This window comes from Neodiprion virginianus, chromosome 6 (assembly GCF_021901495.1).
Source record: "Neodiprion virginianus isolate iyNeoVirg1 chromosome 6, iyNeoVirg1.1, whole genome shotgun sequence".
NCBI lineage: Eukaryota > Metazoa > Arthropoda > Insecta > Hymenoptera > Diprionidae > Neodiprion > Neodiprion virginianus.
Window position 1 is genome coordinate 20,213,588 of NC_060882.1, and position 27,074 is coordinate 20,240,661.

A 27,074-nucleotide genomic window follows, 5' to 3' on the forward strand; every position below is an offset into this window, starting at 1 on the left:
GTGGATGCCAGGGCCATTGTGGCATAAATAGTCATTACATTATAAGATATTTCAAATATTATTTAATACGCTATGTTGACAATGACCTATAAATAAAATGCTATTACATTACAAACACTGAGCTAGAAATCATTGGCCATAGCACGTACAAATATGGGGGTCAATCATCAGTATTTAAATATTTATTTTTGTCAAGTGAAAATGCTTACAATGCTGTGGAACGATATTGTATAATTCAAAAACGCTGAATGAATTAATAAGTAATTAGAATTGAGTAACACCGATGGTGTAATCTTTTAAAGCTAAGCATTAATAAGATGCGATAAGAAATAGGGTTGATTTCAAGGAGCAAGTTAATCTTTCATGGACTCCTCTGAAAGTTGACTCGGTTTAGGTGCCTCATTGTCATCAGCCTTCTTTTTGCTACCAGACACAATATCATCAATCCTCAACAATAAAATTGCTGTCTCAACTGCAGTCTTGTAGATCTGAAGCTTTACCGCTAGTGGTTCCCATATGCCACGTTCTTTCATATCAACCAATAATCCTGTCTCGCCATCAATTCCCCAAGTAGAACTTGCGGTAACATGCTTTGCACGCAGGGCTGTCAGAGTACGGATCGTATTTGCACCACAGTTTTGTGCCAAAGTCCGCGGGATAATTTCCAAAGCCTGTGCGACAGCCTTATAAGGCCACTGCTCAATGCCAGCTAGGCCTGAAGCCTTTTCTGAGAGACGACGAGACACTGCCATTTCCACCGCACCACCACCTGAAATTAAATACAGTATTTTCGTAAGACCAAGATAATTTGACTCATATTTCATCGTTCTAAATAAAGATCACTGAATTATAGGTGTAAGAATTACCTGGAACTAGCTTTGGCTCCACCAATAAATTTTTGGCAACATGAAGAGCATCTTGTAGATTTCTCTCAGTTTCATTTAGCACATCTTTACTGGCACCACGTAAAATAATGGTGCAGGCTTTGGGATTCTCACATTCAGTGACAAAGCAGAAATACTCATCTCCAAGTTTTTTTATCTCAAATAACCCTGCACCAGTTCCTACGTCTTCTTCACGAAGTTCTTCCGTGCGATTGACAACAGTTGCTCCACAAGCCCTGGCAACTCTATTATTATCAGATTTTCGCATCCTGCGAATAGCAGTTATTCCAGCTTTCAACAAATAGTGTTGAGCCAAGTCTGACACGCCTTTTTCAGTAAATACGACATCTGGTTTCAAAACAATGATGTCATCGCAAATTTTCTTTACATGTTCCTCTTCCAGTTCTAATATCCTTGTGAAGTCTGTGTCCTTTAGAATCTCAACATTTGTTTGGGATTCACCCTTTTTGTACTCCAACGGACAATCCAACAATACAATTCTTGGATTCTTAATGTAGCGCTTCATTTTTGGGTGAGTTACATCTTTGTTAACCATAACACCCTTCAATACTGTACTATCTTCAATGCTGCCACCTGAAATCTTTTCTACTTTGGCATACCGCTTGATGTCTATCTCTCGTCTGCCATTTTCTTCAAGCATAATAGTGTGGACTGCATCCAAGGCAATGTCACAAGCTAGTTCTGCCCAGCGACCGATGAATTTAGTCCCAACACATGATTTGACTACTTGTGCTAGCTTTGTTCTATCATTCCGATCCAATTCAGTGCTGACTTCATCATTCAGAATGGTTATCATATCTTCTAAAGCCTGCCTGTACGCTCTGATTATTACTGTGGGATGCATGCCTTGTTCTAAAAACGGTTCAGCAGTAGCTAAGATCTCTCCAGCTAATACAATTACCGATGTTGTCCCATCTCCGACTTCTTCATCCTGGGTTCTCGCAATTTCAATCATCGATTTACCAGCTGGATGTTGAACTGTGATTTCCCGAAGAATGGCATTTCCATCATTGGTCATTACGATCCCACCCATTGGATCCATCAGCATTTTCAGCATAGCCTGAGGCCCAAGGCATGTTCTGATAACATCAGCGATAGCCTTTGGTAATAGAAAAATAATTGAATTTATGTCTTAAATGATCTCAGTTCTAAAGCGGACTGTATATTTGCAGAGGTTGAATCTGAAAAGATATTTGCATGTTTCTCAAGCTACACGTTTCAGAATTAACCTCTCCAATGTACTTATGAAATGATCAGTGTGAAAAGTTTACAATATTACTGTTGTTCTTAAATAATTTTAATGCCTGGGATTAGCGACTAATTTTGCAATCGTCGTGATCCTGAATTCGAAGCATCACTTGCTACATATCCATTTGATTTGTGTAAAATTTACTAGTATAACTATATTAAACAGTATAATCAAGAAAACGGTCATAATTATTGACTGTTAGATCAGGTTAGGTAGCGGGGAATTATTCGATTTCTATTTCATGCTGAAAATTGATGACGAAAATGCACGTGAGTGTGCCGACGAAGCAGGACCGTATAAGGAGAATTTACTGGTCATGTGTGTGGCGGGTGTGTTTGTACCTTGCCGGCTTGGATGTTTTCACGTTGAACTTTCTTGCCCGCATCTCGCTTTGTGTTTTGGCCTGCAATTATAAGAGACGGCATTATGCGTATGATAGCGTCGGGAAATTTTCCTAACAGTATAATAACAATTTCATTGTTTTTACACTCACTCAAAACCACAATAGGCGCTGACCCTGGACCAAACATTTTTCACTGCACACGCTGTTCGAACTTCCCAATAAATATCGAAGGCGGGCGTTCAGCTCAAGAATCTCGCGTGAGACGAACTGTTCTAGAAGAAACGTGGGTATGGTTTCAGTCATCGGATAAATCCTATGTAAGAAGAGCTAACGACCTCCCATCTGGTGTTCAAGCACGAAAGACTGGTACAAAAAACGAAATATCATCTGTCGTGTGTCTAACTATCCAGTTGATGAGGATCATCCGACAAGTCATATTTAAGTACGGATGCGTATTTATTCGAGATTTCAAATCTTTGACAATACGAGCACACATGATGACGCACATGATGCATACTAAAGAGGTTACAGGAATGCCCAAAATCGACTAACCGATAATCTTGCAATATGATTCGTAAAGTTTTCACTACAGTCATGTACTCCCCCCGCCCCGCCCGCCTGGCGCAATACTCATAGAACACTAGTGCCCTCTTAATTTTGGAAATAATTTGTATACATGAAGTTCTTACTCCTTGTATAGTCTGCATGATGTATGCGGAGATTTAAAAATTCCAAAGGCATCTTTCGAATCGAACTATCGTATACTGAAAAAGTGAGAGGGAGCATATTTGACAGCTCATCAAATCGTTTGGCATAAAATGAATACTAGTCATTTAACGTGATTCATTATAAATGATTTGGTTTCATCACAATACTAATTCAATTAAACGATGACGGAAAAATTGAGGAGATATGAGAAAATTGATTTCTTGGGAGAAGGACAGGTTAGTTGGTATCATATGCCACCATTTATCACGTTTTAGTTGCATTAGTAGTGATATTTTATAAATTTTTTTTTTTTAATTTCAGTTTGCAACTGTGTATAAAGCTCGAGATACTGAGACCGACAGCATAGTAGCTGTGAAAAAGGTGATTTAGCAAAAAAATGACTTCTATCGGACAGGTTAACATATACAATAAATAATCATGCATCATTATTCTCCAGATCAAAGTCGGAAGCCGAGCAGAAGCAAAGGACGGAATTAATCGTACCGCCTTGCGAGAAATAAAACTCTTGCAAGAGCTTAAACACGATAATATCATCGGATTATTAGGCAAGTACTTGTTTGTTCAAATAATGTTTTTATCCATCATTGAATGGCACCTATCTAATTTTTATTATAACAAATTTTCAGATGTCTTTGGTCATAAATCCAATGTGTCGTTGGTGTTTGATTTCATGGATACAGACTTGGAAGTTATAATAAAAGACAATAACATTGTCTTAACATCAGCGAATGTGAAATCTTATATGATCCAAACCCTCCAAGGACTTGAGTATCTCCACTTCAATTGGATACTTCATAGAGACCTAAAACCCAACAATCTGCTTGTGAATAGTAGCGGCGTATTAAAAATAGGAGATTTTGGTCTCGCCAAGTTCTTTGGATCACCAAACAGAATATACACTCATCAAGTTGTTACTAGGTGGTACAGAGCACCAGAACTGCTGTATGGTGCTAGATTATATGGCACTGGCGTTGACATGTGGGCAATTGGTTGCATACTGGCTGAGTTACTGTTACGCCTCCCATTCCTCCCTGGAGAGTCAGATTTGGATCAACTAACGAGAATATTCCAGGTCCATATCATTATTCAAGTTCAGTCGAAAAATAGGGCGTTTTGATCTAAAGATACCAGTGATTCAATAAATCACATACTGTAGTTAAAAATACAACACAAATAAGTTTATGGTACAATCTTTCTTGTTGAAATATTTTTGCAGACGCTGGGTACACCAAGCGATGAAACATGGCCTGGAATGACGGATTTGCCAGATTTTATACAGTTCAAGCCATTTCCTGGTACTCCACTGAAGCATATCTTCACTGCGGCTGGAGACGATCTGTTAGATTTAATCACAAGTCTGTTAAACGTTAATCCATTGGAACGCTGTACTTGTGATCAAGCTCTACAGATGCCTTATTTTAGTAATAAACCACCACCAACGATTGGATCAAAATTGCCTCTTCCCATGACTATCAGGAAAGAACCAGAGGAAAAACCTAGTCTCAAGAGAAAATTGTTAGAATCCATGGATGGAGGATCACTAGCGAAGAGACTGCAATTCTAGCTATAAAAGATATTAGGTCTATGTGATACATTACATACTAAGGAACTCTTCTAGTTCGCCTAGTTTTGTGTTGCAAATATTCAAGGAAGTTCAAGAACTTTCACATATCCTTAAATTATAATTCATAGCTACTTCTCACATTCTTCAAAGCTGTGAAACTTAGGAACAATATTGCTTTGCGTTTGTTGTAGATATTACAATAATTTACTGAACCAAAAATTCACGATTTTAGTTTGGTATTATGATGTTTGTGGTACTAGTAGAAAGTATTTGTATGTGTATGATCAGTTTTCAATAGAGTCATTATTTTGTTAGTAACTTAAATCACTATTAAAAAATATGTTACCAGGCTGGTGACATGAAATTTAAAAAAATGTTTACACAAGTTTCCGTATGCATAATCTTCAGACAGCATTGCCACCTACATTTGGATACTTGTCATGTATATGTACTGTGCATTTAGGGTAAACAACGTAAAACCAGCAGTATATGTGCTCTATATGAAACAACAATTACTGATAACTCGGCATAAACGTTTGTTTAAAACAACTATTAGTAATTACTGGGTGACTGTATGTAAGAAATTCAATTTGTGTTGAAGACTCAAACGATAGTCAACATCACGCTATTCCAAAGTCTAAATTAAAGAACATTTTATTTCAAATTTATACACCAAATTGATGTTATCAGCTCACTGAATTCCAATAATTCAAACAATTTTGAGACCGGCAATCGAATTCTCCAGTGTCTAAAACAGAATCGAAAAAAACTTAACCAACTGATACGGTATTTAAATATTTCAGATTAAAGGATCATAAATTAAAAGTGATACAATACCTTCAGATCCCAAATGACCAATTGTCCGTCTAACCCACTTGTACTAAATTTGTCTTCTTGTAGTTTTCGTACACAAGTAATTGCATTCTGGTGAATACTATCCAGGGCAGTGTCTGTTGTTTCTATGCGTGCTTGGCGATCAAGCGATTGAAATTTTCGCATAGCCGAAAGTCCACCGGCTTCTTTTCTTTGAGTATTATCCAGTTTTGATGCAAAATATAATTGGCCATTATCATCCAAGGCGTAGAGCATAGGAGAACAACTATGTCCCTGAAAAATAAATATCAATTTTTTACTGTCTGCTGAAGGAAGTGAATTTTCTGACAGTTCTCTTAACCCTTTCAAAACGGTTATCCATCCCAATGGCAAGAGATTTCAAAAATTCATATGAACAGTTTCACTAATCCGATTTTTTTTTAAGGAATGTTTTTCGTCAACAGTTCCAATATCTATCTGAAAGAAAATATATTAAAGTCTGTCCTTCATTTAAGTATATTTTCTCATCGGAAAAGTACAGCTAATTTTCAAATCTGTTTCTAATTTCATAGGCTATTGAAAATTGACTTTCTTTCTGAAAAACAAAAAATGAATGTTTCTAGCATAGTCATAAATGTCATGAATAAAAATATGTATAAGCTCAGCACCTATTAATGCAAAGTTGTAAACTTGAAAAACATTACATGTCCACTGTAATAGAAATCTGTATAACTTTCAACATGGATTTAGGAAAATTCTATATGGATTATTATTGAAGAATTTAGTTGAAAGATACAAAATCAAAATATGCTGGAAAAAAAAATTTCTATTGCTCGATTTAATTCAGTTCTAAAAGAGTTAATTACAAAGTAATGAGTAAGCGTTTGGAACAAAAGTAAATAGGATTCAAGTCTGGTAAATATTTTATTATTATGGGCATTAGAGAAACCTATTAGAGTTCTTACTGCAGCCACGATGGAATTCGGCCCAACCCAAATGCAGCTTAAAAATGGAAGATGCTCTGTGCGTAAGCGTGTAACTGTGTTGCCTTTGGAAGCATCAGCAACACAAACGGATGAGTCATGACCAATCCAACACACTTTGTTACCGCATTGACTAAAGGCAACAGAGTGTACCCATCCACCTGCAAAATTAGATTATGAAACTTCCGACCTTTGAATTGTATGAATAACAAAGTTGGCCCAAATATGATTTGCTTTAAATATTATTTATTATTGCTCTAGGGGTTAAAGAGGTGAAGGATTGTAATTCCAAAAAGAAAGTTTATGATGTGAATGAAATCAAGTTTACCTCCATTTGGAGAGTTTGGAAATTCGGCCAATGCAGTTCCCAAACTTGACTTTGTTCCCCAAGGACCAGGTTGTGGGGCTTCTTCAATATCTTTAACATAAGCGCTAAATACCCGGACTTTGTAATCAGCTGATCCAGCAACCAATAACAAATTATTGGGATGCCAGTCTAGTGCAGTAACTGTTGATCTCAATGGTCTTTTGATATGCTTAGACACCCACCAATCATTTTCTTCCTCAAAATAGCACACAGAGATCAATCTTGCACCAGAACCAACAGCAAACTTGTTTTCTGAATAAATAAATAATAAATTTTACATTAGATCCATACCGTTAATATAATTAGACCCCAAGATTATAACTAAAAATGTCGAAATCACACTTAGGATCCCTACCTAGTGGTGACCATTTGACACAAGTAGCGGCTCTATTAATTCTGAGTAAAACCAAAGTGGGTTTCCACTTTCCATCGTCTCCCTGAGTCCATACATAGGCATTTCTATCAACCGCACAAGTTACAATACGGTTAGTATTTGGGGCCCAATCAATGCCCATAACCCGTAGATCATGTTGATTCAAAATATCCAGCAACTTCCATCCGTTGGAAGATCGCTGATATATATGGACTTCGTTGTTGTTTGGTGATAATGCCAACTCTGTTGAAAACGTGATTGATTATTTATATGCGGACAAATTACATTACTGCTGATAATAATACAGCAATATTTTGTTTAAGTTCTAACTAAAAATGATCAAAGTAATAAATTGAAGGAGTTTACCGGAATGAAGTACATGCTTTAAGTTTGACAACTTACGCGTTCTATCTTTGTTCCACGCATGGCAGGTTATGGGGCTGACACCAAAACTGTGTGTTTCCGTCATATTGAATAAAAAATTACAATTGTATTCAGTTTAACGATGGTTGAAGCAATGCAGTATCGTTCTGAAAATAAATTTGACAAGAGGTTTCTGATTACGATTTATCACAAAATGAATCATAAGGTGAATTGGGTGCGGCCAATGCGGTTAGTCTGTGAGGGATTTTATCACGATCTATGTATGTACTAACTAATAAGCTTACCGAATGAAATGCTGGAAATTCGCGGACTCTGGGCCGTCAACACGAATTTCCAAATGCCTCTTAAAATAGTGTAAAGGGTTATCACATCACTCTAGACAACAAAAAGAACCTATTTCAGATGACAGCTAATCATGAACCAACAGTCAATGCCGCTTGCTGCCGCTGACCAATGCACGGATCGGTATCACGGCAAATCACGGAGCACGTACTCACGTACGTAAGCAGAGGTACGCGGATGGTACGCGGGTAGCGTACCAAAAATTGGAGCTAGTTCAACATCAGCGCTATGCCTGTGTGGATGAAAGGCAAAGTATTCTCGATTAAAGGCAAAACGTTTGAAGAAAACTACTTTGCCCATCCACCGGAGACACCCATGAACATAAAGGAATCGCGAGCGAAACCGCCAGTGTATTTTATATTTCGAAGGTACCGTCGGCCAACTAGAAACGCGGTCGATCTCATTCGTAACTGTATCCTTTGTGTTAAACTGGCGTTTCTACCTCTTTTTAAAAAGTATTTTAAACTTGGACGACGTATGTTTTATTTGCTGTGGATTGTGGAACTCTGATATGTCACATCATGGAGTCCGCAATAAGCAGTTCGGAAGGTTCGAAAATGATGCATAATGACGACAAAAGATCGACAGAAGATGACAATATCAACCTGTTGCGGTGTCCGAGTACTAACGAGGAAAGGCAAGAATTGGCGGACGGAATATTTCACCTAAGGCAATTGATGCTTGATGCAAAATTCATAACCGATACGGTGAGCGTAAAGATAAGCAAACGATCGGTACTGATAGGGAGAGAAATGTTTAAACGATTCATGGACATGTTCGGGGACATTGAAGATGAAGAAGTAATGGAATTCGAGGAAGTCAGCGTTGAAACGAACCCGAAGATCATGCAGACTATTAATGCTCCTTTGGCAGGTAACACCGAAGAAAAGGTAACGCGGAATAAAATACCATTTGACGTAAAAGCAAGAGCTGTCGAATTGGCGCAGTTGCATCCAAGATGGTCTATCAACACGTTGCGCAAAAGATCGACACGTCTATTGAAGGATAGATCACAATTGGCGCGATGGAAAGTACACATTGAAAGAGGTGGAACACGATACGATAAATTAGCAGTGATAAATAAGAATGTTTATGATCGTTTTGTTGAGGTAAAAAATCACAGAAGAGTTACTGTCACAACCGGCTTGCTGAAAGAATGGGCAATGGCTGCTGCTATACAATATCTCGATGGAAATTTCGATTTCAAAGCGTCAGATGGTTGGGTGAGGGATTTCAAAAGAACACACGGAATAACATCATAGTAGCGTACTGTCAAAAATCCATTAGCCACTCAACATCAGCAACATTTCAGGAATTGATTAACACTGCACCGAATTAATCAAGCTATTCAATAAAATCAAGAAAAGATACTGTGTGCAGAAACAATAGTTCTTTTCTACATCGTTTTTAAGTGCAGACTCCCACCTTGAGGCATGTGTGCTGGTCATTATCGTGAAATTTATACATCAGTGATAAAAACATTTTCATCATCACTGGAAGCGCAGTAGGTAATAATTCATCCTCTACTTCGTCAGACACGCGTGGTGTGCTGAAAAGTGAAAAAACTTGGGAAAATTCTTTTTTGAGAAGCCAAACACAGTTAGTTTTCAATGAAATGAAAAGATACGGCATTAAAAACTCAGGGACAATATTTATTCAGCGCTTTTTAATAGTGCCATAGGATATTAAATACTTTTCTTGATTTTCTAATGTTGTAAGAATTGTGATTGAGATCCGTCGTAAACAAATAATTATTACACTTGTGCTAGGTCAGTTGTTTATGTTAATATGTGAGAGAGGTAAGAGGAAAAATTATGTTACTTGATAATAAAATCATTTTCATCACAAATCAGGGCCTGGTAATACAAAAAATGATCCTTCATATTTTCAAGCTAAATTTTAATTCCTTGATTAAAATAAGGTTCAAATTTGGTGGCACTTCTCCAAACTCTAAAATGCATCTGAAATCAATGTGAAAATATATCCAACGTGTCTTAAAGTAGGATATAATATATTCTTTTTAAATAAAAATTATACGATTGTGAAAAATTTCCCATTTTTTACAAATAATTATTGACTCATGCGATTTTGATGCTTACAAGCAACAGAGAAATTGATTTTCTAATGCTAACTAATGGATGATATTTTACTGCGATGAAATTTTTAATACGCCATTTAGTTTTTTGATCATATGATGTCTGACATGGATAAGAATATGTCATGAATTTTTTTTCTCTTTTCTACACTTTGAGATAAATAATAATACTGTATAATCCAACGTTTACACAACTGATTCAATCACAATGTTTCTTTCCTGTTCTTGGATTTTTATTGTTAATAGTATTATTTTATGACTTTATATTTCATTATATTTATTTAATTTACTATCGCCACAATAAGAACGTTTCTACGATCCCAAACGCGTTTCTCTTTTATGTTCCTTTGTTTGAATTCTTTTAATACGCAGATTGCGTCGATCAACTGATCATGATCAATAGTTCGGTCCAAATTGCGCCAGTTGTCAGCGCACGCCAGTCCAAGATTAATAGTGTTCAAGAATCAAACACTATCGTCTGTTGGCATAGAAATAGAATATATTACACATATAATATATATTACCACGACAAGTCAAGCTGATGCCTGCAACTGTATGAGTGCAACGATATTCATGTTTTGTTCCAATTATCCAGGCATTATTTTTAATATGGTAGCTTTTTAAACATCCATGACAATTTTAATACTTGAAAATTAATGATAAAATTTCAAGCCATGTGATTTCCAAAGATATTTTATTTGTGCAGTGTACGAACGTACCGTGATACCACCATTTCGTTTTCTTTGGATTCTTATTACATGTCTTCACATAAAAGGAATTATCAGGTGGCCTTTTCTGCGAACCAAAAATAAAAAAACAATTAGAATTGGAAAGATTCACCCATAGCATAAAATTGCTCAATACTCAATAATAACTTCAAATATTCAAAAGAAGGAATTGAAGATTGTGGTAAATTTTTCTTTTGTATAAAATAATGAATATTACTGGAAACTTGAACATCTTTCAATGTTCTGCTTTTTTGTTGACAGATCATTCTTACTAATGATGAACAAAGCTTTGAATAACTCAATAAGTCAATTAAGATAGCGAGGAACGAATATAAAACAAAAGAAAAATCATACAAGAAAAAGAAACCACATAAAAAATATTAGAGCATTACCTTTTCTTTGCAACTGCTCAGCATAGAAACTATACTTAAACAGACGCTTTGGACACTCAGAGCAGGTGACCAATCATCAGTCAGTATAGACAGACAGATATGACCATTGCTGTAGACATGTGGATGAACAGGGATGTTGCCTCCAATAAATGTGACTTCAGGTGAATCAAATGGGTACTTGGAACTGAACTTAAATTGCAACTGAAATCTTTCACCCTCGTATAGCGTCCCCTTTGCTCCTTCCATATGGATTATCCATTGTGTCAGATTCTGGCCAGCTTGATCACCATCTACGTGAACACCAGGAGGTGGTTCACGCATCAATGACATCAACTCCTTTTGTAATCTCCGCTAAAATCCAATAAAATTTATTCTTTGTCGGATAAAGTAATTCAAATGAGGGTCAAGAATAACTAACAGAATTTGGAGACTATACCACAGAATCTGCTGAGAGTAAAACCCACGGGTAATTAACTACTTATATTTTGAATGCTGTTGTAGATAACCTAGCAAAACATTAAAGTATCTATGTACCATAATATTAATAAAATTTATCACAGAGAACTGCCTCGGAATGAAGTTCTTGGAACAGTAGGTAAGCAATTATCAAATAACTTATCAAAATTAACTATATTCTACATTAGCAAGTTTTAATCAAATTTCTTTTTCTTCATTTAGCAACTTGTGAATTCTTTGATTTTTTCCTATTCTACCGATTTCCCAGGTTTGTGACAACCTTGGCAAATACATTGATATATTCGATTATTTGTGAACTAGTGGCGGTTGTACAATAATTTAAAGTAAAAATTTCTATCTTGCATTTTTCTGTGTCAGAAGCGGTATATAAAATCTAGGATATCTGTCACAAATGAACAAATGTGCTTGGACCACATTAAATTCAATAATTATAATAATCAAGTTTTCGAAGTGTCAAACATAATCCAGTCTTGTACATTATAGACCAGCCATAATTTTTCATTTTATGACTAACCTAAGACTATTTTGCTTGCGTTTGTGAGTCATAAGGTGGGATAAAAATATGTTATCACTTTCAGTTAAGCATAGAAATTCATTGTTCAGAATTACCATGAGTCACATACATCAAAAGATTTAATACAAATTGCATTGGCACGTGACTAAGCGACGAAAACTAAAATTGACAAATGGAATAAATAAATAAAGTAAAACGTCACATTGCCCCAAGAGGACAATGCACTCACGTAGTTATTGGACTAGATACCCAATCGATACACTTTGGTATCTCAATTTTAGCTACCCAGTAAAATAAAATTTGCACACTACTTAGAAGCGTAGTAGCAGTCAGAATAATCTGACATTCACCTGCATTTCGCAAAAAATTTAACACCGACTCACCTCGGACGGGGACATTGCCGCCATTATTGTTAAACAGCACTTGAAACATAACCATTCATGGTATCGGAAAATTATTAACTTTAACGACGATTGTTTGGTATCTGAACGGTAAGAGGTGATGAATATTTGCAGCTATAAAATCGCATTATATCAACTTTATTCCAGATACATTGGTAGCGCCTAATTTGGAAACAAGTTTGTTAATTTGACGGTAATCCAAACTGACACTAAAGACAAGCAGCACCAGGCCACAGCAGACAGACCTCTGACCACACAATCCATGCTAGAAATAGTAACGTCAGAGATGCCCGCATAAAATTTTGACGACTGTAATTACCAACAGGTGTGTCAATTATTCCCGCTAGAGGCGCAGCGTCGGACTACTCATTATTACCATATTATTATCCATGAGTTTTCTACTCGTTCCAATCTCTCCATATAGTTCGTGATTGTTAATTGTGACTTACCCGCCAAAAGGTATGGCGAGGCAAATGTAAAGATATGTGTCAGCAAATTCATATTGGTTTTTAAGTGATCATTTTTGACAGAAATCCACCGTAGTGATAAGTGCAACGTGTGCTGCATCAAATATATTGATATATTTAATACATAATAATGTCCACCTGAATATACAACTTCCTTGACGTTTTTTATAGATACATAGATTTCTGTTCTAACCAACTATTGTCTGGCAATACACCAAAGGTAAAAGAAGAATGATATTAATTATCTACCAAGTTTAACAATACTATAGATATAACAGTGAATTTTATTTCAATGAATTTTTTGCTTTTTTATTTAGGTAGAAAACCTGTTTGACCATGGCTAGTGACAATGATTCCGACGTTGGAGATTTGCTAGAAGATCTGCTAGCAAATGATGAAACAGAAGATGCAGATGCATTCATTCAAAAATCAAAGCCAACAGAATCAAGCCTCAACTTTTTAGAACAGGAAACTAATATTCCTAGTCCTCATAGATATTCTACACTCGCTGATAAAAAAACTATGATTCACAATGGTGATACGGATTCATCTGATGATGAAGATAAACGTGATTTTGAAAATCAAAATTACTCCAGCTCAGGTCGAGAGATAAAGAACATTTTAAAGAGTAATGCATCCGAAACAAACACCTCTTATCCAAAAACATTTAAAAATACATCCGGATCTTTCACTAAAAATCACAGTACTGAGTTATGCTGTCCACCTGACTCCACCAAGACTGAATCAAAAGACATATACTGCGACCCAATATTTGGGTTAAGAATTATAAATCCTGTTGTATCTTCAGCCTCTCTAAAGGAAAGAATGACAGGTAGAACACCAGTCACAGTTTCTAGAATCAAATATCACTTGAACACTGCAGATCTTCAAACTGACTGGGTAATTGCCGGAGTACTTATCAACAAATCTGGTACACGCAGTTCACAAAAAGGAAACCAGTACTGTATCTGGAAGATAAGTGACCTGTCTGATGGTATTAAAACCGTATCTTTATTTTTATTTGGTGATGCCTACAAATCATTTTGGAAAACTAATACTGGCATGGTGATTGGAGTTTTGAACCCAGGAGTATTGGATAACAAAGATGAAAATATAAATGAGGCAGCCTTATCTGTTGATAATGGACAAAGAATAATGATATTGGGAGTGTCTAAAGACATGGGAGTTTGTAAATCGAAAAAGAAAAATGGTGAACCATGTACAAGTATAGTAAACTTACATAAATGTGAATATTGCATATATCACGTTCAACAAGAATATAATAAATGCGCCCGGAGATCCGATTTACAATCATCCAGTAATAGCAGAGGTGTGTCTACAAAAAACGCTTTGCAGAACAAGGTACTAGGTAAAGGTGAGACTATATATGGTGGACGTAGCTTTACGGCAGTTCCAGCTAAGAGAAATTTTAAAATGGTAGAAAAAGATCGGGCTCGATTGGAACTTCTACAAAATCCTACCCCAACAAGAACAAACTTGCAATTATCAAGTAATAACGTAGAAACGAAAAAGAAAGCAAGTTTGGTTGAATTGACGAGTAATCAGATGAAGAAGGATGCAAACAGATTAGCTAAGCTAAGAGGATCACTCCCAAAAGATCAGCCATCTTTACCTGGAAGTTCCACATCTTCATCATTGATTATTTCAAGCAGCAAAACTACTATGGCTAATTCTTCTCCTCACACGAAACCACAATTAAGTTTCAATAAAAATTCACCTGTAATGGCTGTTCCGCAATTGGGAGTTGGACTGAGGGGGGGATTCATTGATCTTTCTGAACCAATAACCAAGAAAAATACAGATATGGCTAAAATGAACGCTATTAAATGGATTCAGAGAAATGGGGCTCTAAAAAAAAACAATCCAAACAAAGTTCGAAAAACTTTGGATGAGAAGGTTGAGTTACGGGGCACTAAGCGACAAAGAGAAATTACTGAAGACACTGATCAAGCTTCCAAGAAACAGACGTTAGTAATGAACAGATTTCAAGAGATAATGGCAGCAACGTCGAGGCACACTGACCTAATTGAAAAATCCGATGAACAAGAGAAAGAAAAATATTTCAGCAAATTAGAAATTAAGGAAAAAATGGAAGACAAAATGATGAGCACATATTCAATAGACTGCAAGGCTGTCAAATGTCTCACCTGCAAATACACTGCATTTTCAGCTTCGGATATGTGTAAAGATCAAAAGCATCCATTGCGAGTTACTGATGCTGTCAAGAGATTCTTCAAATGTGGAGACTGCAAAAATAGAACAGTAACTTTAGATAGATTACCCTCTCACAGTTGTAAAAATTGTCAAAGTTCCAACTGGATTAGAACTGCAATGATGGACGAAAGAAAAGTTGAAATCAATGAAAATACCTTGAGTATCCGTGGAGGAGAGGAGAAGTTTATAGGATCAGTTGTGACAAACAGTTCTTTGAATCTCTTGGTTCCTGAGTACGACTGAAATCGTGTATATATGTATGAAATTTGTATAATGTAGTCTATAAACACATACATGAGCCCTTCTTCCTTATTTAAATATCGTTTTATAAATAATACGAGTATTATGCAGTGCACTGTGTGAGCGCATTATTATGTTTACATAACTTATAATAATAAATAAGTCATAGAATTTTATGCAGACTGAAAACTTTACTGTATTGAGTTAATGATTTACCCATTAAAAAAATTTTCACTTCAATGATGTTACTGTTATATCGAATAAGTTAAAAATTTAAATATATTTAGTGCTAAATGTTTAAAAAATTCGTGTTCTACTTGCATTATATTCTTTTTGCATATTTAAAAAAAACTTGGTCAGAAAAGTAAAATTAAAATTTATTCCGCATATGTGATGCGTTTGTTCACTAATAAATAGTGCCAACTTCATTAACAAACTGATGAGTATGATTAAAAGTGTACAGTCCATCAATATTCTTGCACTCTTAGTTTTATTGGATCTTTACAAGTACCAATGGTTTAAGTAAATTCACATTTCCAACCTTTGATAAAATTATAAATGCAGGGTAAGAAGTATAAAGAACTATTGATACTGCAAAAATGGATGTTCTGTACACGTATGTAATAAAATTTCCGTGTGTATGGTGTTTCTTACAATGTTTATCTAAGTATAATGAAACATTTTCTTTACTTCTACAATACAGGCACATTTAATTATATTAACCAACTGCAAAAAAAAAAGTAGTAGTACTCCCAAAAATACTTCATACGACTTTTGTAAAAGCACACCAACATCCTTTAAAAAAGTTTAATCCAAATCTACTCCCGAATAAATTTTTAATGAAAAATTTGTAGCCAAAGAAATATATTGATGTTCTTCAGCTGTGCTATCAAAAATAGTGCGGAATTATCGTAAACCTGCTTGAGAATTGCCATTGCTTGTATTTACAATGTTTCACAGGGCAGTACGTTTTTGAAATTTTTTTCATTTTCAAGATCCTCGTATGTGACCTGCATTGATGCGCAGTTCATTGAAAAGTACATTTCATCGTTTATTAGAAGGCTTATGACGTTTATAAAGTTTACAATATTGACAACGTACCTTCTATATTTGAAATGCATACATTTACCTTATATTATTTCTTGATCTTACGGTAAGTAAATTCACCCCAAATCAATTAATCCACCATTCAGAATCCACGTGCCGAATGTGGTCAAATTTATGCACTTTTAACTAGTAATTAACTATAACTATCAAATTCACCACTTTCATGAAGTCTATACGCACACCCAACCATTATTTTTGGCAAAATATGTCCATCAGTTTTTATTGCCATTTCACAGAATTCAAGTATGATTTGGTAAGAGCAGATTAACGAACAAGGTTCACGTGTTTGCTGCAATCGTCATAACAACAATAATCCAACTTAGAAGCATTCAAACATGTATCAATCAAAGCTATGCTATAACACTATTGAAGATGTTCATTTATATACAGGACTATTTATTATTCATATGAATTTAACTGATGGTACTAAATGTACGATACACAAATTGTATTTATAATAATCAATTTATTACACTTCACCAAAATTTTATATAAACAAAAATAACGCTACAATCATACATACATAAGTCAATTACCGATTTTATAACAAGAACTGTTACAATACAGTGCTGCAATATCAATTTGGAACAAGATTATTATGTCCCAAATTATGTACTGTACAATCATAAATAGCGTCCGTAAAATTGCAAAAAATTTAAATCAAATTCATGTGAATAATCAAAGAAGCTAGTATCATAAGACAACGTATTATTATTTCAATAGGCAGGCAGGCATCAAGCTGGCTGGCCATTTTTAGTCTTGGACTGTTGGCATAAACTGCATTTTTTTCTATCAGTTTTATATACCAACTACAACTGCTTGACGTTTCCTAATCTCTAGATGATAATACGATTCCAAATGGTTCACATGTTTACCTTTGCAACTGTTCTCTATATGCTGCTTTTTTAAATCCTATGTGAATGATCGTTGATGTTAAAATAATGCGTATTATTGGTTGTTCCAATCGATCTTGTAACTATTGATGAGATTTGTCACCACTCTCTTCACGTTGAAAAAAGTGATCGTACTGTAATCGTGTGAGCCTGGAAGCTAAGAGAACCGAATCTTTGTTGGTAGTTTAATAGTCATCTAGATCAAAACTTTCAACTTCGGTATCTTCCAACTGCATACTTTGGAAATCCACCTTGTACCGTAAAACACCTGTAAAATACATAAATCCAAATATTTAGCGAAAAAAAATTTTAAATGAAATAATTTAGACAATAAGAGATACATTAATCATGAACACACAATAAATAATATTAACAAACCACTGTTAATTCATTTACAAGTGGTCTGAAAAATCGTTTAGTATCACAGAAGAATTCAATTTTCAAATAACGCTTACAGGGTTTACTTGAGAATTTAATTCGATCACATCCATGTTCAAAATACTTATTGGTTAACAACTATTCGTTGAACAATCAGCTTGTACTTTATGATTTTACACTGATGCGCGAATTTCGAAAACAGTTTTAATGATACAATTCAATGGAGTTACTTCCAGCGTTGAAATTATTTAATTATAATATTAGGATTTGTATAACAATGATAATTGCACAGGATAAAGTGATTCTCCAGCGGGTCACCCAGTTCAAATAAAATTTTTAGACGAAATGAATTAACTTACTCAACATTTTTTTGTTAACTCGAATCCTACATGCATTGCACTACCATGGAAGAATAATCCCAGTGAGGGTGAAAAACTAAATATGTATTTACATATGCTTGACGTTTGAAAGAATTAACATCTATGCATGATTGCACACATATGTTTGAACTCAAAAGCTGAGCAATACCACAGATAGTAGATTGCTAACCAAAAATATTCAGTTTATAGTAAATATGGCATATCACTATTTTTCTTCTCAAGCCTGACTTTATTTGAACTACTACAGTTCAACACAAATATCGTAACTAATAGAAGCAAACAAAATTTCTTCAAGAATTCTGGTGACCAAATGGCATGCAGAAGATTAATAGTGCCGCAAACATATTGAGAAGTATTTGGTTCAATTTCAGCTGGTATTTCCATATGCACTCCAAATATTGTACAGTCGCATCATTGAATCTAAACATGAACACAGCAATAAGTGCATATGGTATTGTGAAATTGTTTGATATTCTTACTGAAGAGCTTGTACTATACCTTTCCCAGATTGCAAGCTATTAGAAATCAGATATGCATTAATATTCATATTTTCGGAAATTCTAAGGCTAAGCTACCTGCTATATTTTGATCAAATACTTTGCATGACATCTAACAATTATCCGTTCAGTAACATTTTGCACAATTTTGGGAACATTTATTTAAGAAAAACTCCATGACATTGACAATCGTGTTAAAAAAGATTAGAGATTTATTATTTTTTACTTTTAAAAATACCCATGCACACGACGATAGATTGTTAGAAATAACAAAATTAAAGTTGATTTCAACTCTGGCCTAAAGTGAAATAAATTGATTAAAAGCCAGTTTGTATTTTCGATGATTGCAATTTTATGTAATACAAATTATGAGACATGCATGTTGTACAAAGAATGAAAAATGTGTATTTATAGAGCTAGGCTGAAGCTTTGCGAGAATAATTTTCAACAACCAGTACCACGACTCTGAGGACACTAGTAGTCATCGCATTGACTTTTCGGTTATATATAAATGCGGGGCCCGTATGGATACAATTTTTTCCCCTCACAGATGTTACACGTGGGTTTCTTAATACTGCTTGTAAAAATGTTTAACGGGTCGCGATAAACCACAGATCTTGTGCATCACATCAAACGAATTATGAGTACACCATTTACTTTGACCAATGTATTTCCGAACTATCTTCATAATCTTGTATAAATTTATGGAATAAAACTAGTATCACCAGAATATTCGATAATGAATTGAAAATCAAGTAATAATTATTGGTATTTGCCCAATGAATCACATTTCATAACATTCGTACGAATAAATTTTGTCATTGACACAATATAAGTCTACCATTTCACAGAATGCGAAGTAAAAATGAAAATGTATTTAATATTATAAATAATAATCTGAGTCTAAGACCTCATAAATATTTCTAGCAAATTAGAAGAAGTACATCCAAGAGTGATATGTTCAAAATATAATTTAAGGGAGATTTGATGAAAATGCTAATTTTTTTAGTTCTATTCATATCTTTACATCAGAAAAAGTCGAATCCACAAGTCCATCTACAAATGATTGGATTATGCTGCTGTGTATCTTCAAAAAAATTTCAACTTTCTGCGATAAAACTGTATGCGCAAGAAATATTTACAAGCAATTCTTCAAAAAAGATTCATACATTATTTGCACATACACTTTCTTCGCAGGAGGCTGAGAATTTTCGAGGGACGAGTACGAACATAATCCAATGGAAATGACAAGAAAATAAAAAAAAAGAAAACCAAATTTAAAATTTCCATATCTCTCGTTGAACACATTCAAGAGAAATCAGTTCCAAGTCTTGATTAAATTCCATTCTAATATCCATCACATTTTGAATGTGACAAAAACTTTTGATTCAAATTTGAACTCCAAACCACTCTACAATGACCATCTATAAATACTTCGAAGCATATCAACAATAAATTATTCTCTGCGCCTCCCAAAACTTTCATTGATCGACTTTTCCAATTATTCACAAGAATAACATTTCACTAGGTATTGTGAATGCACAGGTAGATGTGTATGAGCACAAATAAAATATATCTATTTAGCGACAGTATCATAAAAATAAAAAATTAAACTGTAATCAACTAATTGTGTATCACAAAAATTTCTACAGAAGAAAAAAGGAAAATCGCATTCTACACTGTGTTACACAAATTATAAGTGAGAGCACTCAAGACAGTAAATTAACTACCTGGTTGACTCTGAGTACTTGACAGATGAAATTAGTAATCATCGAGGTCAACATCGTCAAGTGGCTCATCAGCCTGCAGTGATTGGAAATCAACTTTGTAGCGCAGGATTCCTACATGCCAACATATACTCTGCAGTTAATAACAGCTGCTATGTGTTTTCAAAAATTAGTGAAAAATTATTTTCTTGACTCAGTGTTTTTTATGAGTATGAACTGTACTGAAATAGAGAGACAATAATAAATTCTATGCATTTTTGCATTTGAAAAAAAAAAATTTATTATGAAACCCAAATGCAAATGTATTTGGACAAAGAGGATTGAAAGTCAGTTATGTAGAATAATTTTTCTACATAGCACAAAGTTTAAAAACAATTAGTACACCATATTGTCAGGTTAACAAATATGTTCTATAAATATTCTACGTATGTATTGTCACAAAGGGTGAATTAATACTACAGTCATCCTGTAGTTCCATTATGTGATCGATCAGTATAGAATTCTTGCTAAACCTTTGAATTATTTGACAATATACAAAATCTGTACCGAATAATATTGTGATTATTACAAATAACTGTATTGAGTGAATGTTGACTATGTTCTAACGTTGGCATTATTTTAATGAATCCATTTTTACAATATTCTTTCCATTCCCTGACCTGTGTACGATTAGTCAATACGCAATACCTTGATTAGTGGTTAGTATATTTATGCACTTATGTTCGCACATATTGAACATTTGCATTCTCTATTGACTCAATTGAACCATTGAATAAAATCCACACTTAATGACAGGTCTATTTCTTGTAATTATTTGCACTAATAGAGTATCAGAAGAATAAACAGATAACTTACCTCCTATTCCACCAAACCCTCTGACGAATTGGGAACCTTCTTGAGACTTGTCTGTAATAATTTCCAAAGTAGCACCAAAACTTTTGTAATTGTTTGCGAGCCACTCCAAAAGTGGCTGACACTCAACTAGTTCCAGTTCCACACCGCTCTGTAATCAGTGAATATTATTAAAGTAAAAATTCGACAAGGGATTACTGCACATGACCAATGATGACATAATAAGGAATAATTATTGCAAAGATTGAATTTGTCAAATGTAATACAGGTAGATCAAATATCAAGACAACTAGTATATATTTTGAAAACGATCATTACCTCTTTATCGGTAAAGTGCGATTTGTCCTTTTCTTGCTCTGGCGTAAGGTGCAACACTTTTTCTTCAGCATTGGTATGATTTTTCAGTACGTATCTCTGAATATCTAAATTTTCCCAACATATCAACGTTTCAACACTTCCTAATTCCAATGCTCTCAATGTATCTTCCACGCCAAAGCAATACTTCCCCGTATCTTGTGATATCTCATCAAAGTATCGACCTAAAAATTATTGCATTATTAGCCCTAAAGAAATAAATCTAGACCAGCGTTTGAATTATTTAACAAATGTACATTAAAGTGAGAAAATGTAAGTTAAGGATTAACGAATATTACCTATGAGCTTTTTTTCCTGGATAAATTTCACATTTTGTAAAGATTCGGCAGCTAATTCAATTGCTTGGTTGAATCCGTTTTCACCACCATATGACACATCAACTAGTTTGATTACTTTTGCTTGTAATCTCTGAAAAATAATCATTTTTTATTAACAAGAACTCTAATTGAACGTAGAATAATTCTTCATAAATATTAGCAACTAATCAGTCACAAAACAAATGTGGGATCAAGTTTTATGTATTAGTATTCCAAAAGTAACGAAATAAAAATGTTCATGTTCTCTGCTTATTCGAACCCTGAGATCAAATTAATATGGTGTTGGAATTTTGCATTAAGCCGGTCTTTGTCAAAATCAACTGTTAAAGAAGAGGTTGGCGATTTTGCTGATATGAAATTCCTTGATTTTTCGATAACTTTTCCTTCCAAAATTTTTAGCACTCCATCATTTTTTACTTTATGAAACGTTAGGCAGATTTCACAATCAACTATGCCTTACATCGCATACCAGGAAGACGGGTGGTATGAAAATTTAACCGCCTTATTTCTAAAAGTAAGTTTGGGTGAATTTACTAATAATAGTTAGAGCTTCTAAATGATTTAGGGTAAAAATAAAGAAAAAATCCTCTTCTACCAGCAGGATACCGTCATTCCCGGACTTTTACCAATTGACAAAATTCCTTGAATATTTCCGATTTTTCCAGTCTAGCATGACCCTGACGAAATGTGTTATTTGAAATATGCAACTTTGTACGTATCGCACACGTTTCGGGGTCAATTCTTAAGCATGAAAGATAAGGCTTGGGAATTTAGATGTTAAACACAAAGCTTCATGGTAGACTTGCTCCTGAAGTACTTGAATTGAATAATTTTCATACGTAAGCACTTAGAATTCTCCCAAAAAGCGAATGCCAATGTCACAGATTAAGAAAAATTTCAATAATACGAAAAAAATATTGAGTCCTGCTAAGAAATCCACTAAAAGAGCACCGAGCTAAAGAAACAACCTTGATCAAGTGATGTCAGTATTTTTTATACTTAACAAAGGGGTTCACTCATTGCGATTGCTTGAAATGTTGACTAGCCATGGCAGCTATATAGCACATGTGCCGTGAACATTTTCGACATGCTAAATTTGATCTAAATCTTTGATAAAAAGTTACTAACAGGATCAAACATGTCGGACTGACTCAGTTCCGTCTTGAAATCAGCACTTCCAGCCAAAATTAGACCAGCTATATTAGGTTTGTCATTGGTAATGTAAAGTTGGGTTGCAACCTCAGCCACTTTGCGGACATAGTTATGTCGCTTCTCCATTCGTAATCTAGCAAAACGTAGCGCTGACTGTCCTCCTCTACCTGGAATTATTATTCAATTCATGTCGAGTTATAATTTCAAATCAAATTATAAACCATTTCACTGATTATAAAGACAAGTACTGCAAAAACAGATTGGATATCACCAAAGATATTGTATTACACGTTTCATCGATATATAGATGTTGAATATATTTTTATCAAGTTTTATTCTCAAGTCTTTTTATGTCAATTCTTATTGCTTACCGTGCTTTTTCGGTAAATCAACAGTAAACTTGTGGAGAACTTCACGGGTGTTCCCTTGCAGTGTACCAAATAACGCTCCATTACCATCCATAACTATAAATCCAAATTTGTTATCATCTGCCAAGAGAGCTGTCAAAGCCTCTGTATGAAACTATAAACAAAACAAGCAATATTTCATGTACAAACTATTATTTAAGCATTATAATATTGCAAAACTAAATTGAATAACGCTACAGAATACGTAGTATTAAATGCCAGTGTTCACTTCTTAGGAACCAATTATTAAATGTAACAATCAAAATGAGAATAAACCAATATTCCAATTACCTTATTATCGCACAGGTAAAGGGATGTGTTGATGGGCTTGAATGGTTCAAAATCGATGTTTACTTTCTTTTCCTTGCCTTCCTCTGTCACAATTGTACCACAGTATATTACTAATCCATTTGGCGGCACTGAAATTTGCAATTTTTGGTAACAGTGTCATAATTTATGCAAAACAGGCAGACTCTTCAAATATTATGTAGATGTAAAAAAAATAAATTTGAAACTAGTGTCTTTAAATATGTTATGATTAAAGTAGACCTGAAAACTCAGAGTTAACCGTTTAATGCAATTGCTAGTTGATCACCCTTTAGAACGAATTTACAATTGAATAATGCTCTTGAAACAAGTAACTTTCTTACATTTCTACCACTGAAATTATGTACAAAGAACAGAACGTGTGGTTATCATATTACAAAAGTATGAGGCGAAAAGATTTAAATGTGTATGTTATGAAGCAAAATACGTTGCAAAGTAAATAGTGATTTCTCACCTTTAGTATATAGCTTCAGTCTATGTTGAACGGACGTAATTGCACCCAGTACAGATAATCTATTCACACGAGATTTGATATTTGATGCTGTACCAAATTCATCAGCCAACATCTTACTTACTCGGGATATTTGATCCTTTGGTGGTATAATTAACGAAATCATACTTGTACCATTTCTGCAAAATATAAAAACATGCTTGCATCACAAGCTTCCAATTCACCTGACCGTTTTAAGTCTGTTTTTACAATAAATCATAAATATTAGCAATAACATATAAAACAGAAGGCAAAAAATAAAACTTGTTTCCATCACTCAGGAATAATAAGTTTGAATGAAGAAATTCTTAATCATCTACATAAGCACAATAACGATTCTTATGTAGAAGAACGTGTTCAAAATTTATTGTCTACTAGGACTTATAATTTGGTCTAATATATTCCGTCTCAAATATCATTTATAATATGCAAGTATGGTTTAAGTATCTTTTTTTGCTTATGTTCCATACTTGAAGTAACCACGCTGCAATAATACGAAAAATACTTGACTGAGCATAAGAAAGAGCACTTTTACATCCTAGTACTAAAAAGTGCTCCTTTTTCTACTTCTTCATAAGAGAAACCTTGTACACCATACTTTTGTTAGTAAGGTACTATGTGCACCATGGAGGTAAAGCCTCTTTGAGCTCTGCGTACTTGCGATATTCATCTTCGGCTTGAATATGCATTCGCCAATGACTAAAATCACAAACCTATTATCGGCGTAAAAAGACTTACTTTATCTGCTTGACGCACAATCTACTAATTTTAACAAATGAAATAGATGGAGATAGTAATTCTAGGAATATCCTGAATCCATCAAAATATTCAAATTACATGTAGTTACAAATAACCTAGTATCTCTCACTCTAAACAGTACACAAAATGTCATGGGCTGGTGTAATTGCATTCGCCATACCAACCATGAAAGACGAAAGCAATCATTTTTTCCACATTGCTCAGAAAGTGGCTTTTAGTAGTTTTATCTATGATTTTATAAATATAAAACTTCTAATTTAACATGAGCTTCATATCATTGTCCGTTTTTGAAATCTGCACTTATGCATGATTATAGATCGACACTGACTGTGATTCGGAAGTTTCAGATAAGAGAAACAAAAATGTTGCATTATGCATTTGCAATGAGCAACTGTATTTCAGGGTTGAGTGCATCAAACTTGTATTGCTGTTATTCGTTGATGAGAAAAAGTGTGGAAGCCAAAGTGAAGAAGCATTGGTGCAAGGCGTAAGAAACACATGGCAAGATCAGACCATGAGATTACATATGGTAGTATTTGAAAACTCGGTTACAGCTGGGGCTTGATGCGAAATATTTTATTGCACGTGAAAGGAAAAAATGATAAAATAATTGAATTCTGATATAACTCACCCACGTGCCATTTCCAGACTTTTAATGAGCTTCTTGATTTTCCAGATCTCTACATTGCGATCGGCCGAAGTTTCTTCGTTCGACATGGTTGCAATTTTTTAGTGCTCGGTTATCTCGTAACTACCCTCGGTTGTAAATTAGTGCCCTGGAGTCTGCTGACAGTAGAAGAAAAAATAAATAGCCGTTTTACGGCCAGGTACGAGTTAATGAAAATTTGATGAGAATTCTCTTTCCGACTAAAACAAATGGCCAGCCTGTTTATCGACGAAACTACCCAAATCCAGATTATACCGGTTTGTCGGAGACTGAAACGTGAATGGCATTGTGCTTGGACATAGCAACGTATTATCCAATTTGTTACGTTACACTCACTCAAATATTTGTCAATTGTTGATACGTCTAATGATGAAACTGGTAAAACAGAGGATGCCACATTAAAATAAATTTTATACTACACGCATCGGCCATGCGAATACCGCAGTGAAACGTCAGCCCTGCGTCAGTCAGTACACTGCACTGCCCTAAAGTGAGAAGTAAAATGGCATGCGCCACCTAAGCGCGGACCGCTATTTCCTTGTGGTGTAGCTCGTGAATCATCAAGCCTGAATCTCGTGAATCATTAAGTCTGAATCGCTCGAATCACAGCTGCAATCGTGTCACAGCGAGATCGCTGCCTACCATTGGCGTCGAGCAACAGTTTCGTTAGCCAGTCGTTACGATGGCCAATGAGGCTTGTTCTTTCTGTCAGAATTATCTTCTAACGGAAATCTGCACAAAGTGATCCTCGTATTGATTGAGTCGGTGTGGGATCTAACGGAACTAACGCTAATATCGAATTGTGTCGACCGTATTACAGGAAAGAATAAGTGGTTGTGAAAACGCATTTTTTCCGTTTGTTTATTCCATACCTGTTTGATCACTTTATTTCTGCTCATGAAGCCGTTCATTTCTTCAGATGCAATTTTCGATTGTCCCGTTATTACAGTATAATAAAATGGGGAAGCGCTACTGTGTACCCGACTGTCAGTACGGGTTTCGGTATTCGAAAATACCAGTATCGTTGTTGGGCGCTCCGAAAACCATAAGTTATTTAGAAAGTGGTCTTGACTGATTGTATGTCACCAACGAGTTTTACGTGAAAACAAATTATTCCGAAAAATGCGTTAAATTTTCGTAAGTGG

At 34.8% G+C, this 27,074-nt stretch overlaps 6 protein-coding genes across 9 annotated transcripts; 2 read left to right on the forward strand and 4 right to left on the reverse strand.

Annotated features, from left to right (window-relative positions):
• Positions 1–167: 167 nt before the first annotated feature.
• LOC124307675 (T-complex protein 1 subunit gamma) lies at positions 168–2,808 on the reverse strand. Its single transcript, XM_046769605.1, has 4 exons — positions 2,648–2,808; positions 2,496–2,557; positions 867–2,004; positions 168–769 (listed from the first exon to the last, which is right to left on the reverse strand). The coding sequence occupies exons 1-4, from the start codon at positions 2,682–2,684 to the stop codon at positions 354–356; spliced, it is 1,653 nt and encodes a 550-aa protein (XP_046625561.1). The 5' UTR covers positions 2,685–2,808; the 3' UTR covers positions 168–353.
• A 327-nt stretch (positions 2,809–3,135) lies between these two features.
• LOC124307679 (cyclin-dependent kinase 7) lies at positions 3,136–5,938 on the forward strand. The gene is made up of 5 exons (XM_046769610.1): positions 3,136–3,441; positions 3,527–3,586; positions 3,663–3,771; positions 3,853–4,298; positions 4,443–5,938. The coding sequence occupies exons 1-5, from the start codon at positions 3,388–3,390 to the stop codon at positions 4,788–4,790; spliced, it is 1,017 nt and encodes a 338-aa protein (XP_046625566.1). The 5' UTR covers positions 3,136–3,387; the 3' UTR covers positions 4,791–5,938.
• Positions 5,429–8,194, reverse strand: LOC124307678 (actin-related protein 2/3 complex subunit 1A-B). Its single transcript, XM_046769609.1, has 7 exons — positions 7,995–8,194; positions 7,729–7,856; positions 7,309–7,569; positions 6,915–7,205; positions 6,569–6,747; positions 5,628–5,897; positions 5,429–5,538 (listed from the first exon to the last, which is right to left on the reverse strand). The coding sequence occupies exons 2-7, from the start codon at positions 7,793–7,795 to the stop codon at positions 5,500–5,502; spliced, it is 1,107 nt and encodes a 368-aa protein (XP_046625565.1). The 5' UTR covers positions 7,796–7,856; positions 7,995–8,194; the 3' UTR covers positions 5,429–5,499.
• Positions 8,195–9,683: 1,489 nt separating this feature from the next.
• LOC124307682 (ubiquitin-conjugating enzyme E2 W) lies at positions 9,684–15,395 on the reverse strand. Of its 2 annotated transcripts, none has more exons than XM_046769615.1 (4): positions 15,295–15,395; positions 11,268–11,618; positions 10,867–10,942; positions 9,684–10,625 (listed from the first exon to the last, which is right to left on the reverse strand). In XM_046769615.1, exons 2-4 carry the CDS (start codon positions 11,595–11,597, stop codon positions 10,612–10,614), a joined length of 420 nt encoding a protein of 139 aa, XP_046625571.1. In that variant the 5' UTR covers positions 11,598–11,618; positions 15,295–15,395; the 3' UTR covers positions 9,684–10,611. The 2 variants fall into 2 exon arrangements, with proteins under 2 accessions (XP_046625571.1, XP_046625570.1); XM_046769614.1 differs by lacking the exon at positions 15,295–15,395 and adding an exon at positions 12,642–12,889.
• LOC124307674 (protein MCM10 homolog) lies at positions 13,065–17,708 on the forward strand. Its single transcript, XM_046769604.1, has 2 exons — positions 13,065–13,346; positions 13,444–17,708. Exon 2 carries the CDS (start codon positions 13,463–13,465, stop codon positions 15,602–15,604), a length of 2,142 nt encoding a protein of 713 aa, XP_046625560.1. The 5' UTR covers positions 13,065–13,346; positions 13,444–13,462; the 3' UTR covers positions 15,605–17,708.
• LOC124307676 (eukaryotic peptide chain release factor subunit 1) lies at positions 16,632–26,432 on the reverse strand. 3 transcript variants are annotated; one of them, XM_046769608.1, is made up of 12 exons: positions 26,266–26,432; positions 25,894–26,045; positions 24,468–24,643; positions 23,978–24,105; positions 23,651–23,801; positions 23,256–23,446; positions 22,089–22,218; positions 21,754–21,974; positions 21,439–21,586; positions 20,587–20,697; positions 18,858–18,874; positions 16,632–17,869 (listed from the first exon to the last, which is right to left on the reverse strand). In XM_046769608.1, exons 2-10 carry the CDS (start codon positions 25,977–25,979, stop codon positions 20,618–20,620), a joined length of 1,311 nt encoding a protein of 436 aa, XP_046625564.1. In that variant the 5' UTR covers positions 25,980–26,045; positions 26,266–26,432; the 3' UTR covers positions 16,632–17,869; positions 18,858–18,874; positions 20,587–20,617. The 3 variants fall into 3 exon arrangements, with proteins under 3 accessions (XP_046625564.1, XP_046625563.1, XP_046625562.1); XM_046769607.1 differs by lacking the exons at positions 18,858–18,874; positions 20,587–20,697 and having other exon boundaries at positions 25,894–26,048; positions 26,266–26,431; XM_046769606.1 differs by lacking the exons at positions 18,858–18,874; positions 20,587–20,697 and having other exon boundaries at positions 26,266–26,430.
• Between the last annotated feature and the right edge of the window lie 642 nt (positions 26,433–27,074).